The sequence below is a fragment of the Echiichthys vipera genome, assembly GCF_963691815.1.
Source record: "Echiichthys vipera genome assembly, chromosome: 18".
NCBI lineage: Eukaryota > Metazoa > Chordata > Actinopteri > Perciformes > Trachinidae > Echiichthys > Echiichthys vipera.
In genome coordinates, this window is record NC_139843.1 from 12,964,307 (window position 1) to 12,980,396 (window position 16,090).

A 16,090-nucleotide genomic window follows, 5' to 3' on the forward strand; every position below is an offset into this window, starting at 1 on the left:
TAAAATATATTTTAAATGCTTTTTTTTAATAAAGAGCACTTTAAAATAGATGCCATTAAGTCTACTTTAATTCAAAATAAGGATTCTGCGATTCTTAAAGTGTTAAGTCAGTAAAAAATATTGAACATTATTGTTAATGTATTGTAAATTGTGTACTTTTAAAGTAAGTATAGGCTACTTAACTGTGAAAATGTATAGTGGTAATTTAGTGTACTTATGGAAAGTATACTTAGTTTATTGTCTTTTTAAATCCACTATTAGTGTAATATAATTTCATTATCATACTTCTAATCAATTATATTTCAAAAATGTATTATCAACACATTTATATTGACTAATATATATTGTATTTTTTCACCTTAAGGGTGTCTTACTTAATTGTATTAAGGTACATCGTCAGTGGTATTCAATTCAAGTGGATCCATAGCACAGAAAGAAGGTAAGACCAATGATATATTATTGGTATGCATTGTTGTGTATTTCAGTATACTTTTTTAAAACCTTGGATCTACTGTTAAAGAATACAGAAGCTATGAAAATGAAGAGTTACCTTCATTCAGGATTAACGGTCCTAGTGAGATGGCTGCAGTGTCATGATGGGGAATATCCCTCGCCACTCTTGTGTGGTAACCTGCATAGCAATGCTGCAGGAAACAACATTACAAGTTTACAGCTGTTGTAGCAGGTTCTTTATGATTCTTCCAACCCTACAACAAATAAGTATAAAATTGCACATAAGTAAGGGGGTACTTACAGCTGTGCAGTTGTTGTCTCGCAAAAGACACAGGTGGACCTGGCAGTGCAGGTAGATGGATGAAAAGTTGGTAAAGGTGAACATCCTGAAGGAGAACCGGGACACAGTGGAGATGCCATTCTGAACCAGCTCTACTGTACTATCAGCTGGGTTGGGACACCTGGAAGTTTGGAGAAGATGGTAGAAGTTACAATGTTACCTCCACGACTATAAACTCTATTTTATAGTTTTAAGAGTTACTTTACAGTATAAGTAGCTTTTTCAGAATCAGTGTGGTACAACAAGGAAAAATCGTAATATTTCCTTACTCTGCAGTGAGGAGATCCCAGCGGACAGGGTAGCTGACATCATTGAAAGGTGTGGCCCAACATGAGTCCAGAATAGTGGAGATCTGATGTTCATCGACTCCTTCTGTCTGCACTTCGATGTACAACCTCTGGTCTATTTCCATTTCTATGTTACCGTTTCTGGTCAGGGGGAAGCGGAAGCCAGCGTCCTCGTATGGGATCATTCTCAAATGATAACGACCCCGGCCTGATGGAAGCCTCTTGTTCAAAATGCTAAAGAAATCAATGTTAAAAGACGGTTTAAAATCATGTAAAATATGTACAATGAGTAACTTATATCCACAACAATTAGATTATTAGGTCGTAACGATGATGCAATGCTCAGCAATTTTGTAGCTCAAGGCACAGTCTTAAACTGGTTCAAGTCATATCTACAAGATAGGAACTATTTTGTCTCCATTGGCGACTTTGTATCAGAACAAACCAACGTAACGTGTGGAGTCCCCCAAGGTTCAATCTTGGGGCCGACTTTATTTAACATCTTTATGCTCCCACTAGGACAAATCATGCAAAATAATAACATTGACCACCATTGCTATGCCGATGACACCCAAATCTATGTAGCGCTATCACCAAACGACTATCGCTCCATAGATCGTCTGTGCCTGTGCATTGAGCAAGTCAAACACTGGATGGTCCAAAATTTCCTTCAACTAAATGAGGATAAAACTGAGATAATTGTTTTTGGTGCTAAGAAAGAAAGGTTTAAAGTCATCACCTTCAATCACTGTCCCTGAAAACCTCAAATAAAGCCAGAAATCTTGGGTTATTATGGATTCTGATTTACATTTCGACAGTCACATCAAATCAGTAACAAAATCAGCCTACTTTCACCTAAAAATGTAACAAGACTTAGAGGGCTCATGTCAGCTCAAGACTTAGAAAAACTTGTCCATGCCTTTATTACCAGTAGGCTAGACTACTGCAACGGTCTCCTTGCAGGTCTTCCCAAAGAAACTGTCAGGCAGCTACAGCTTGTTCAGAACGCTGCTGCTAGAGTTCTAACAAAGACCAGAAAATGTGAGTACATTACACCAATTCTTAAATAATTACACTGGCTTCCTGTACGTTAGAGAATTGATTTCAAAATCCTCCTGCTCACATATAAATCACTTCATGGTCTAGGGCCGAAGTATATCACTGATATGCTCCCACTACACAAGCCTTCTAGATCACTAAGATCCTCTGAGGCCAATCTGTTAGTGGTTCGCAGAGTAAACTCAAATCAAGGGAAAGCATCTTTCAGTCATTATGCAACAAACAGCTGGAATAAACGTCCTGAAGATGTGAGACTTTCACCCTCTCTGACCACTTTTAAAACTAGACTGAAAACTTTTAAGTTCACCTTAGCTTTCTGCTAAATCTTTGCACTTTTAACGGCCGCACTGTTTTTATTATTGTCTATGTTTTTATTCTCTTTGTCTTTCTGTAATGCATTTTAATTCATGACATGTTGTGCTGTGAAGCACTTTGAGTCTGCCCTGTGTATGAAAAGTGCTATACAAATAAAGTTGCCTTGCCTTGCCTTGCGTAAATAAATTGATACAATATAACTTTATAACAGAATCGAAACAATCTGAATTTTCACAAGTAAGCAGTGTTTTAGGTAATAAAAAAAAACAATCCATTCAAATGAGATAGTATTACAGTTGTCACCTCTCTACAGGGTTGATGCCCACATCCATAGACAGAGCCTGGGCCAGAGGGTATTCACAGGAAAAGTGCAGGTGGATGCTCTTCTCACGGCTAATGAGGCCCTCATGAGGGTCCACATCGCCCCGGATGGTGTTCTCATACATGAAATGGGTCCCGTTGCTCTTTGAGAGGTAAATGACAAAAGACTTTTAAGTATTTTTATGCAATACGCTTCTTATTTATGCATATAAAGCTTTGCATTGGAAAGGTTTACATCTAAAATGCTCTTTAGATTGTCTGTAGAGAAAGCACAGGCTGTACCCTGAGAACTGTCCCACACAGCTTGTCGTCATTGTCAAAGGTGAACACTAGTCGTCCGTCCTGGAGAGTCCCTTTACAGGAGTCATCTCGGAGATGGAGGGCGCTGGAGTGGAAGCCAGCCTCGAACAGCTGGCAGCGCGACACTGACATGGTGCCTGAACTTCTCACACAAGTGATGGACGAGTCTATAAAGGAAAATATATGTAAGCTTGAAAGGCAAAAAGAGGCATTTGTTCGGTTGTAGGGGTCATTATAGGCGAAAGTCTAATGTATTGTATTGTCTTACACAATCTCATCAACTGAAAAGAAGCGTTTTAAGAGGAGCAGCCCTCACCGTAGCTCTCATTGTTGGGCCGGTGATGGTGTTCATCACAGAAGCATCCGTACACACCGTCCTTCTCACCACACCACTCATACTCTGTGCAGTTCAGCAGTTCACAGGGGTCTGACTCAGCTATGGAAATAATTAGGAAAGGATGAGACAAGGAGCAATGAAAATGAAGCAAAATAGAAGATACCCAGCCACCACATGTACAAATGAAAGGTTTTTCTTAGGAATATTCCTTTTTCTCGTCAATGGTCTTATTCGCCCAGTGCACACTTACCACACTGCAAATCAGAGCGCCACTCTGGGATGTTCAACCCCAAAACAGAGCAGGTTCTCTCATAGGCTGAGACTGCAGAACACAGCATGCCATTGGCTGGAGTGTAGAGGCACAGATCGTAGACACAGGACGTGAAAAATGGCCGGGGGTCAGAGTGCAGGTGACAAGCACTGAATGGGCCGCTACTGTTGGCGATGACACTACAGAGCTCAGAGTATTCTTCCATAAAGAGGCATTCGCTCAATCCATTGTCATCATCTGTGGATCCACATCTGGAAAAGACATATCGTGCGGCTGTTATGTTATTGTCTTCTGCAGTATTCATAAAACCATCCACATCCAACTTTTCATAACACCTCACCCTGTTTGGCTTGTGGGCGACTTCCAGCTGTGTCCAAAGTGATTGTCATTTTGTGCCGATGTGCCATTGGGCAGGACTTTGTCATCTGTAGGATCACTGTTAAAGTTTCCACACATCCCGGTGACTCTGTTTTGACGGTGTTGGCCCATTCTGACCAGTAGAGTACTCTGTCCATCAAACTGGACAACCAAGTCAATGGCATCGACAACTATGTAGCTTCCCTCTCTCACCACCCGAGCTAAAGTTCCCAAAGTTGTGGGAAGAGACACATCATTTCCATTTACCTGGAGTGATGAGAGATTGGAGAAAGACAAAGAAGGTGTGAGGAGGAACTTGTTCTTAGCTATGTTTACTTCATACCAGACATATAGAGAAAGTTTTAATCCAGAAAGCAATTAAGAGTTTACCGTTACTCTTTTGTTGGGTCCAATCCTGGCATACGCTCTCTCTGGTTGATTTGAGAGGTATATATCCACTGCTGACACAAATGACACACGGTTGTTTCCACGGTGATTATTGGTGGCTACTACCTGAAACTGGGTTTCATTGGTGCCGTGGTTCCCACTCTCAGTAATGATGTAAGAGCATGTGCCCTGGAAGTGAGCTACTGCCCCATCAAAGGTGATGTAGTGTGGGTCCCCCCACACTGTGCAAGTAGACATTGCATCAAAACAGCCCAGCTGGCCATTTCTGATTGTGCACTCTTGTTCAGGGGTGCACAATGCAGCAGAACAGTGCAGGTCATTGGGAGCATGACATTCACATCGCTGTAAGCAACCTTCTGTCCAGAAGGACTCTCCAGCCTGAAGCATGTGAGAAAAACAGACACATCACATCTCATTGCCTTGTTCCTATTTTAAACAGTAATACAATTGTAAAATAATCACCCCTACACAGGGGCAGAGATGCTGGTCTGAAACCAAACAAACTCTATACTAAGTGCAAGGCTGCACCAATGGAATGAAATGATAAACACTTCTGTCTCCTAAATGGGTGGGCCATCAAAAGTGTAGAGAACATCATGCAGATGGATGAACATACATATGTATATGTGGATTGGCAGCTGCTGTTTATGGTACCAGTGAAAACAATGCAAATCAATGAAGTTCATTGTTCATTTTTGACATATAGATAAGTCTTTTCATTATTTAGTATTTACTGACATGTGACTTACATCATAGTAGAAGCCATCATATTGACAGCCACAGCTTTCTATAGGGACACATCTTATCCCACTGCGGAGAAAACCCTCGTCACAGAAACATCCTTCAGAGCAAACATGCTCACAACTGGCATCAACGCTGCTGGCACAGGTGTGGTGACAGTCGGTACCACACAGCTCATAATGGCTATTGGCTGGACATTCAAGTCCTTTAGAAGAGAACAAAAAAATGATGGCTGATGATCAAGAGTCTCTAAGCAAGTCTTAGAATACATGTTTTTGATTGTTCCCTAGGCCGTTTGTGTAGTAGATAATCAACATATTGACTGGTTGACTTACTGCAGGTGGTGTTCTGTCTCCAAGGGTAGATTCGAACATTAGCAGACTGACAGGCACTGACGTATGCCTGAATGGCCCTGCATAGAAGATCGTGGCCTTGATTTCCAGCCACACAAACATCAAACACACAGTCATTGAAATATGGTGCTGGGTCCACCTGCTCATGGCAGAAGCTGAAGGGGCCGTTGGCTGCCTGAATCACCTCACATTGAGCTCTAGCAGGTTGCTCATTGGTGCATTGTGGGCAGGAGGACCCACACCCATTACTGCAGGTGTAGTTCCCGCTCACTTTCCAAGCTGTCCCAAACTCATCTGGAGTGGTAACCATCATTCCAGACGGGGTGTTGAACTCATCATTTGGATTTCCATTGAAGTTTCCACAAAGTCCACAAGTTTTACCACTGTATTGATGGGAATATGTAAATACTTTCAGTGTCATGAATCAGAAGTTAGATGGGTTATTAAATTACTTGTATACAACCAAAAATAGTTTTAAGCATGTCAAAACATTCCAATTTTAGCTTTGTTGAATGGCAAATACCTGTAATTTCCAGGTACAGAGATAAACACTGTACTATATCCATCATATGTGACCCTCAAGCCAAAATCAGCACTGACAAATACACGAGGCCCACTTGCATAGATTGACACATGACCTCCATTCAAGAGAATAGGTAATTGTCTGGTTTCTCCATTCACCTAAAATAGAGAATATAAATCAGGTGTTTTTTCTACGACTTTCTCATTTTGTTATTTTTCTCATTACAAATTGTGAAAAGGTCTAATGTAATTAATTTAGATTAGATCTAAATTATGCATGGTAATCATCTGATGATAATTGTCAGACATTGTTTAAACAACTTACTTGAACCACACCACTTCTCTCCCTTGACATATGCACTCGATAGCCCCACACATTCACAAAAACTTCAGCTGTGATTGAAACTGGCAACCCACTCCATGGCTCATTCTTAGCTTCCACAGAAAACTGATGGAGTCCATCAGTGGCATTACAGAGGTTTGCCAAAACATAGCGGCAGGTTCCCTGGAAGTCATAGGCTTTGCCATCAAAGGTGAGGTAGTGAGGGTCACCAGAGGCAGAGCAGGTGCCATGAGGGTTGGGATGGCATCCAAACTCACCCTCCACCACACGGCAGGACTCCTGGGGACCACAGGAGTTGGGGATACAGCGGACTGCCCCAATAGCACCATTACAGGTGCACAAGCTCTGACATTCCTCACCATCCCAGAAACGCTCGCCCCCTTCCCGATAGCGCCCCTGGTGATGACATCCGCAGGCTGTAGGTCGTACGCACTGGTGGCCATTGAGGACAAAACCATCGTTACACTGGCAACCCTCCTGGCACACAGTATCACAGGTAAAAGGGAAAGAGAGGCTGGGACAGGCGGAAGGACAAGAGCTTCCACAGACTTCATGATGGCTGTTTAGAGGGCAGTTTTGCTCTAGAGAAAGACAAAGAAATTTATTCAGCAAACATCACTGATATTATATCAAAACCACCAACACCAAAAGAAAGTGCTTACCACAGTTAGTTGCATTCCTCCAGTGTCCAAGGATAACACCCTTTTGATGACACATTAGTGCATAATCTCTTAGGACCTCACATAGCGCTGATGCTGGATCTCTAGAGGCTCCAATAATCTGCACACATGTATCCACATGCTGCCGTGGGTCCATGATGGCCCAACACTGGACAAACGGCCCGTTTGGTGAGCTAAGGATGCCACAGTACTCACTAGAGTTGTAATTTGTTGTAGAGTTACCATTTACACTTTCCACACAGTGTGCAGTGAGGGACCCATCTCGCCAACTGTCCCCAAAGTCCTGAGAGTTGTTGACCAGAATACCGTTGGGTGTGCTGAAGTCATCATGTGGGTGACCATTGTAATTACCACAGAGTCCACCCAGTGAACCGTTGTAGATACCAGGTGCAGTTACACGCACAAAGTGAGGCCAGACTGTCTGCACTGTTACACCAAAGGAGGTGCGAAGGATGATACTGTAAATGCTGCTGTGGTAGATTTGGAAGCGATTGGACGCCGAGCTGAATGGTAATCTGATCTCCTGACCATCAACCTAAAGGGCCATGTAGACAAGATTTAAACAAATGTATGTGCTGTTAAATATTAAAGAGAAAAGATCACATGATTAAAGAACATTAAACAGTGCTAATAATGATATTAAAATTACTACACGTTTTTCACTGGTCAGCAATCATTTTGCCAAATTTGTCTTGATTAGTGATCAGATGCCACACTTTTAAAATGGTGGATGTATCACATTCAAATCAAGTCTTTTCAAAGAAGTTCCAATCACTTACCTGTACTCTGCTGCTACTTGCCATCTCAATGGACACTTGTTTGCCCTCTGTCTCAAACTTTAGCAACCGTGCAAAACCCTGTTGGCCTCTGGGTACTTTTTCTGCTGTCACCACAAAATGTGGATGACGAGACAATCCCATTACTTTGGCAAGGGACAATCGACACGCACCAGGATACTGGTATGTCAGTCCATCAAAAGTATGATATGACCCTGGGCCTCTTATCCAACATGTTCCATAGCTGTTTGGTCTGCATCCTCTTTCTCCTTCCTCAACACTGCATGATTCAAGGGGGCCGCAACCATGGGAATGGCAAGTCATGGAGCCATAACTGCAGCTACAACGTCTCCCACAGTCCTCGTCAAGTATTACAGTTTCCCCAGAGCGGTAGTAGCGACCCTCTAAGCTGCAGCCACACTGAGCATGAGGGACACAGACCCCAGCACTGAGGATGTAGTCTGAATTGCAGATGCAGCTCTCCTGGGCAGGGAGAGGGCAGTTGTGGGTAGAATTGGGATTTACACAGGTAGCTGGACATCCTGTGCCTTGGGACTCAAAGTGGCTGTTTGTTGGGCAGGGTATATCTAGACAAATAATACAACATTGATCTTGATATTATGGATATTTTACTCAAAGGATATTTGAAATAACGTTGATTGATGAACAGACATACCACAGAAGCCCTGTCTCCTCCAGCTTGGCAGCCGTACACCATTCTGTTGACACCGACTTGCATACACATTAAGGGCTTGGCACAGAATGGGTTGGTAGCCTTCTCCTACACACAGATCATATACACAGCTTTCCACAAAGGTCTGTGGGGGAAGTCGTTCGTGGCAAGCAGCAAAAGGTCCAGAGCTGTTCTGGAGGATACCACAATGGGCAGAATTGCTGTACAAAGCCGTCTGAGCCTCAGTACAAGCAGCACAGTCCAGACCTCCACACTGCGCCTCACAACCAGCCTCATCGTCTCCTAATGCTTGCCAGCTGTTGGCAAAAACCACATCCGAGCTCACAACCTCACCTTGGCGGGTTCGAAAGTCATCCCCAGGGTGATTGTTGAAGTTTCCACACAGGCCACATGTTGCATTCTGGTAAGTGTAGGGCACACTGATCCTAACATAATGATTTGTGTCATAAGACACCTCCAGGCCAAAGTCAGTACTTACGATCACAGAAAAACCTGACTCATAAACCTGGACCGTGCCGTTGCTCAGGGAGATTGGAGTGGCTGCAAAATTGCCATTAACCTGCAATCACAACAGCAAGTACATCAAGAGTAGTAAAAAAATATATTAGAAATCATTTGAAAGAGTCTATGTTTCAGTATAAACACAGTCAAATCACGAACCTTAGCCACACCAGGACGTCCCTTGACAAGCTCAATGGTTTCATTATAGACATACACTTTGACCAGTCGTGTCCAGGAAACATGACTGCTGCCCCGGTGCTCGTTCTTGCCTTCAACTCTATAGTAGGCCAGGCCATGACCACATTGCTCAGAGAGGACATAAGTGCAGGTGCCCTGGAAGTGAAACACTTTGTCATCGAAGGTATAGTAATGTGGATCTCCACTTATGGTGCAGGTTCCTCTCTCCACTGTCTGGCAGGAGAACTGAAAGTCAGTCGGTTGGCAGATTTGGGAAAAGCTGCAGGGTTGGCTGTGGCACTGCAGGCCTGCTGAGGTGCAGGTGCATTTCTGTGCACAGGTACTGTCGCTCCAGAATGAGTCACCCAGCTGTACAGGTTCACCTTGAAAAGAATGAAAGGAAAAGGTTTCTTAAAGGTATAGACTTTTATGTGCTCACACTATTACATTGAAACCATTACATTTGTGAGAGAAAACAGTTTTTGGCATGCTAGTACTAAACAATTGTGCATTAAATCAAGGCGCTCTGCCCAGAGCTTTGTGGAAATCTGGAAAGCCATAGCATTGATAATCCCTCATATTCTGGATTTTTGTTTGAATGTGTTTGTCCATTTAATGAAGAAGGAATTCTGACCAATATCACGACCAGTGTCTTTCAATAAGTTACTATTGTAAGTAAGTAATTCTATCTCCAGGTGTCCGCCCTCGGCTTTATTCCCCGGAGTAGTAGTCTCATTAGCATTTCAGCTTAGCTTTATAGCCTTTGCTATCTTTGTAGTTTCGAAGCAGGCTTAATTTCCTCAGCCTCACTGCACGCGGCCTCTTTGCCCATTATTTGACTAGCTGGTGTCAGGCAGAGTCAGGCACTACCAAGATGGCTAGCACCACCGGGAGGTACTCACCTTTCATTTGGCTCTTCAGCAAACTCATTTGTGACATCACGAAGACTACATACATATTTTATACTGTGCATTTGTGTTAGTCTAATGTTGCTGTTGCAAGATTAGTAACTTATTATTTGTGAGAAAGCCTTTCTGTCAAGCTAGCACAAGAAGAAATTACAAAAACGTAGCTTCTGGTTATTGGTTTGAGACTCAAATTTTACCTTTACCCTCATTACATGATCATACCATTGAAAGTGCAGCCTCTTGATCCATGGTCGGTCCGGAATGCCCAGCGACCAGGTACATTGACATTGCTGCTCAGGCGGAAATTCGAGTTACTGCCTGTTGCAGTGCTAGAGAATGATCCAGGGATGGTGAAATGGTGAGCTGAGTTTATTGTATCGTAGCCAGCCTGCAAATATAAGTCATAAAAATAAAACGTATGTAATTAGAATTCGTACATTTTTCCTTGAAAAACTAATATGTAGGCTTTTAAATATACAAGACATTACCAATGTTGGGTTCATATTTAGTCATAGCAACTAAATAAACATATCATAAAGTAATGTATCCGACCTGCACATTCAGATTAGTTGAGGCTATTATCCCATAGTTCATCAGCACAAATGAGTACTGGTGTCCAGAGATCAGTACAGCTTGGACAGTTGTGCGCTGGAAAAAAAAGAATGAATTTTCATATGTACTGCTTTTTCTATGCTCAACCCTATACTGCAGTTCATATATACTTTGTAACAACAATTTCTCAGTGCATGATGAATAATTGAATGAATGTTCGAAGAACAATGAATTAATTAATTGCAATATCACCACCACAATCCTCTATAACATGAAAACTAAAGGCACTTTTAGGACATTGTGTTTGGCATTAAACCTGTTACAGCATGTCTTTAATATTTCATTGTATTTTCACTATTCTGAAAGTCATTTGACTTACTGTTCCTGAATTTGGATAGTAAGCCACCTCATACCAAGTTGCAACAAAGACCCAGTTTGCATTGAAGTTCATGCTTGGAAAGTAGTCATTAATGTCCCGTGTAGCTTGTTGGAGGACACTGCCACTGGTGTATTGGTTGTAGTAGACCTGACCAATTTGCCTGTTATCGAGATCTGTCCAGAATGGAGCAATGAAGTCTTTGGGTCCATGTAGTGGGAACCTTTGAGGTGAATGTGTACTCAGTGGATTGTCAAATGTCAAATGTCCATTGTGGTTGACCTGGAAATAAAAGAGTAGATTTTTTATTTTTGACCAACTCATAAGTGCTTATCTTCAGCTGCAATTTATATAAGCACATACAGGCTCAGATTTTGCAGAGTAATAAGACTGGTGTTCATAAATAATAGTCTTAGATGTTGCAAAATACAGACTACCACCTTCTATAGTGATCAGTAGTACTATTACATATGCATTATATATACAGCACAAACTGTGACTTCTTATATACATTTTGCAATGCCCTTGTATTAGTTTGTGCTGGAAACTGAATTTGACCAGAAAATATTTTCACGGCTATTATTTTGTCCAAGGTAATTTTACATACATAAATTTGACGATATGTCTGTCCAAAATAGACAAAAGGTCGCTGCAGGATAATCCGTGGAGAACTTCCATCATCCGATCGAGAGCTTGCAGTTCCAGATATTGGGTAGAGGGGTCCTAGGTCACAAAAATATGAACACAATATAGTGCATTGGTTTAGAAAGGGGCCAGTAATCTGCAAACCTTTTATCCACAAACTATGTATTTCATGGGGTGGACAAACTATTAGAAACACCCCTCAGTGAAGTACAATTCAAGAACACCACAAACAGGAGTTTCCAAAATGAAGTTAAAGTTGAATTAACATCCCTCTTAAGCAGTTTCAACCAAAACAAAACACGGTTGCGTTGTAACTATAAACTGGTAACTCATTTATAGTGAAATTTTTTATGCACCATGGAATTTTTACTCTTTACTAAGAGCATGTACGGTATGTATGAATGATGTATGTATGATGAACTGATCAAAATAAAATGTGAAAAAGGATTCAACAGATGTGAACTTACTTACAACCTGAGGACTCACCACATCTGTAAATGAAACAAAAGTAGACAGATGAGTCAAATAAATGAATCGAGAGTGTACATTATTTTCCCAAACCAAACAAAATTGTGAATTTCACAACGCAGATAGAATTTCAAAAATAAAATAAAACAAAATATAATAAAATAAGTTAGATTACTTACTTATCATCCACAAAAGCAGCACAAACAACATGATTTGATTGGTCATTCTGTCAAGCACCCAAACCAAATCTGCAGATCCAACATAATGAAGTTCATTTACATTAAACCATAACAATAACATACTAGCTAGATAGTCAAACTTTTTTTTCTTCTGTAGGTTAATCACCTGTTCATGTGTGCTGTTAGTTTCCTTCTCGTCCATCTGAGCCTGTGGGGCTGAAACAAGGCTTTATATAGTAAAAGCTGGCACAGAACCATAAACCTGATGTACGAACCAGTTACAGAAGAACTCGTTTGTTTTGATCTTTTGTGAGGGGGGTTTGACAGTTTAAATGGATATTGGTCAATTTGTTCTTTCATGACCAATTAACCAATCTGTACTGTTGTACTTTAATGATGATGGATAACATGACTATTAAACTATGCTCAGCGTAAAGATTGGAAGATGTAATCTAAAATTCTACCAAATGCTTGAACATTTGATGTTTCTCACCACCAGTTTACAGAATGACTTCACTCACTATTGTGGTTAATATTGCACTCTGTCCAATGATTTACAGCAAAATCTCAGTAAATCATTCTCAAAATATTAGAGATGGGAAATACTGTCAAGACTAGAGGTCGAATGTTTCTTCCTTGTAGGTATGACTGCAAGTCGCAAAACTGTACTTTCCATTGTTCAAGATCAATAAACCTGTACAGAGACTTGCTTGAGATACATCAGGTAAACAGTAAGAGTGACTATGATGTCAGCTTTGGTTTTCATAAGTTCAGCTATCATTGCATGTTGATGCAGTTTCATCACGTTCATTAAATTAAATGTTATTTCTATTGTCAAAATCATAACAAAAGTTATCTCTGGACACTAGACCACACTCTGATTTTTTTATGCTTTACAAAGACCCAACAATTCCCCCATTAGCAAAAGGCAACAGTAACAGCAACAGTGTCGGCGAAACCCCCCCCCCCCCCCCCCCCCCCCTTTTAACAGGCAGGAACAGCTATCCGTCTTGACCACACTACAATTATATAACTTAGAAGCAATTATGTTAAGACTGAAGGTTTACCTCTTTCAAACACGTTTTTGGTCTCTGCAAATTAGATGTCACTACATCTGTTATTTTAATCAGATGTTGTATTGTCACATAACCAATGTGCAAGGAGTCAGATTGGGATCAGAGCCACAAAAATCAGGACATCCCTAATTTAAGCATCTTAACAGTCAGACTCAAAGCCTGAGCAAAGACTACAAGTCTGTAGTTGTGAACTTTAAGTGACTGTTTGATACGTTCTTTCTCTAATTAAACTAATTCCAAATAAATTAAACTGGTCACTTTCCCTATTCATTTATAATGATTTATTAATACATCACCCAGCCCAAAACTGATGGTGTCACTGTATTTACAAAATATTGACATCCTTGTTAACTGGCAACAACATTTTCTTGTTTCTGTGTTTATTGTTAGGATAAAATAATATGGCTCCCTCGTACTGTGAGGATGCGCTGTGATACATCGCAGTTGTTTTGTTTTAGTGACTTGAATGTTTCAATGTTTGCTGAATGTTATCATTTTTATGATCTTATTGATTTTAATCTTTATGATGTTGTACTAGTTTCACTTTCTACAATCAGCTACTGAAGTAGTCTTTTGTTTGATGTGGTTGTAACATATTCAATTATGGGAACAAACTAAATGTCCTCTTATGCAACAGTTATGACTTGAGTTGACCTGGATTCCCATCTACAAACAGTTCTTTATCAAGCAGGAAGTAAAGGAAGAAGCCAACTGGCGTAAAAAAAAAAGATTTTACAGTTTTTACAGGTTGTCAATAGCCAAGCCCATGCCTTGTTCTCAAAGACATCACTTTTTATCCTGAGAGATTCCAAGAAAGCAGATGATTATTATGCTACTTTTAAAAAAAATTTGTCAACCCACACAATCCACGGGGTAAATGTAATCGAAATCTATATTGTATGATTTGTAAACCCCTCTTTATGCCACAACTCAAACCGAATGGTGCAGATATGGTTCAAAATGAAGGAACAAGGAGAATGTTATTCAGCTATCCTTGGTTTTAGGACAATCAGAATCAGCCATTTCAACAGATGAGTAGTTGATGTGTTAATTGTTTCACAACACTAAGGTGTTTGCCCTGCATCAACACTGACATCTGATATTTCCATCCGATAATCCCTTCCTTACTATAAGCAAGCCACAGGTAAAGCAGCGAGAGAGGAGTAGAGACTGCTCACAACAAATTTCTTCTAGTATTGAAAATGCTTATTTTAGGAAAATCAATGTTAATCGACAAACCCAGAGAGCTTCAATGAAAAGAACTTCATAAAATTTGGATTTTGCAGTACGCTTCGTTTATTTATTACATACATAAATCTAATTATACACGTGTCTAAAATACACCAAAAGTCGTTGCAGGGGAATTGGAGGAGAACTTCCAAACAAGCTCTCGATCAAAAAATTGAAGAGGGATCCTAAGAAAGTACAGAAGATGACACATTTTTAAGAGATATGATGGTTATGTAAATGCATCAACAGAAATAAAAGTGACTTTGAATTAATTTGAGCTAATCAATCAATCAGTGACCGCATACACCATCAAGAATGCATTGTCCTGAAAATTTGTTAGATTTGTTTGCATGCACAGAACAAAAAACAAATAAGCTATTATATAACTTATATGGCTTATTTCCTCCTAACTGGCAAGCAAACAAAACTGTAAACATCCCCTATAGGTCCGAGGTAATGATGGTAATAAAAATAATATTTTGACAATGTCAGTGAAATTGCTAATTGTATTTATTTTAGCTGTCAGTGCAGTGTGCAGGGAATCAGCACCACATTTAAAGGAAATGCTATCATCACGCAGCAAGCAGTTTCAAAATAAATTAACAAACTTTTCATGTGTGATTCTTTTGTTCATACCTCTCATCTGCGTGGGTCTGCAGTGTTGCAACAAGGCTCTGTAAACGCTGGCACAGTCCCATAAAACAGTTTGATAAGTTACAGGAATATCAGACAGATTTAATCAAGACAATGGAACCAAACACCCCGTAGTGTATTACAGAGATAGTTTGCAAAGTACAATTTTTGTAACCCTTTAGGAATAATGAAGATTATCAGAATGTGTTAAGCAAAAACAAAAAGGAGATGTAATATTCTACCCAAGGCTTAAGTACTTGGAGTAAGTTGTTAGAAAGCTATTTAAGTGTCAAGATACTTGTTCCAAATAAGTATTTAACATGTTGAATCTCAAAACAATTCTGCTCACCGATGTAGAAAAGCATGAACTAACACACTTTCCCGAAGTGTTTCCTCTGGGGTGACAGTGGTATATATATATATAAACTGCAATAATCAAGTTGATGTGAAAAAAAGGTGACCGGTGGAGGACAGGAACCACCAGCCCAAGATGAGAGAATCACCGTAATGATTGGACATTTCCAGTCAACCTCTTTTTTTTTTCTTTTGCTATGAGGACAATCTTTCCCTAACTTTAACCACAATCTTTTAACTATCTAAACCTAACCATATCTTAATGATGCCCACATCGAGGGAGATCTTTGGAATCACACTCCAATCTCAGTCCATATGGGGACTTGAACCTGTGACCCTTCAGTACCCAAGCCAGGTCTCCCACAGACTACTGCGGAACAATTTAGGCTAGTTACAAAAGTTGAGGAAAGTGTAATGTTCTGAATTTAAGAGAC

General features: G+C 40.4%; 1 protein-coding gene across 1 annotated transcript in view; it reads right to left on the reverse strand.

The window, feature by feature from the left end:
- The window catches only part of LOC310960529 (IgGFc-binding protein), a gene marked incomplete at its 3' end in the record, with an annotated part of 41,243 nt that overhangs the window by 9,121 nt on the left and 16,032 nt on the right, over window positions 1–16,090 (reverse strand). The window contains exons 29-49 of the mRNA XM_083932243.1: window positions 11,679–11,794; window positions 11,075–11,353; window positions 10,696–10,791; window positions 10,366–10,531; window positions 9,218–9,618; window positions 8,540–9,116; window positions 7,867–8,450; window positions 7,070–7,622; window positions 6,390–6,988; window positions 6,066–6,223; window positions 5,525–5,925; window positions 5,198–5,394; window positions 4,431–4,826; window positions 4,024–4,307; window positions 3,657–3,934; window positions 3,392–3,511; window positions 3,058–3,242; window positions 2,758–2,918; window positions 1,063–1,314; window positions 755–914; window positions 551–644 (exon numbers count right to left, since the gene is read on the reverse strand). Of these exons, the coding sequence (XP_083788369.1) occupies window positions 551–644; window positions 755–914; window positions 1,063–1,314; window positions 2,758–2,918; window positions 3,058–3,242; window positions 3,392–3,511; window positions 3,657–3,934; window positions 4,024–4,307; window positions 4,431–4,826; window positions 5,198–5,394; window positions 5,525–5,925; window positions 6,066–6,223; window positions 6,390–6,988; window positions 7,070–7,622; window positions 7,867–8,450; window positions 8,540–9,116; window positions 9,218–9,618; window positions 10,366–10,531; window positions 10,696–10,791; window positions 11,075–11,353; window positions 11,679–11,794 (6,057 nt within the window). The remainder of the gene's footprint in view (window positions 1–550; window positions 645–754; window positions 915–1,062; window positions 1,315–2,757; window positions 2,919–3,057; window positions 3,243–3,391; window positions 3,512–3,656; window positions 3,935–4,023; window positions 4,308–4,430; window positions 4,827–5,197; window positions 5,395–5,524; window positions 5,926–6,065; window positions 6,224–6,389; window positions 6,989–7,069; window positions 7,623–7,866; window positions 8,451–8,539; window positions 9,117–9,217; window positions 9,619–10,365; window positions 10,532–10,695; window positions 10,792–11,074; window positions 11,354–11,678; window positions 11,795–16,090) is intronic.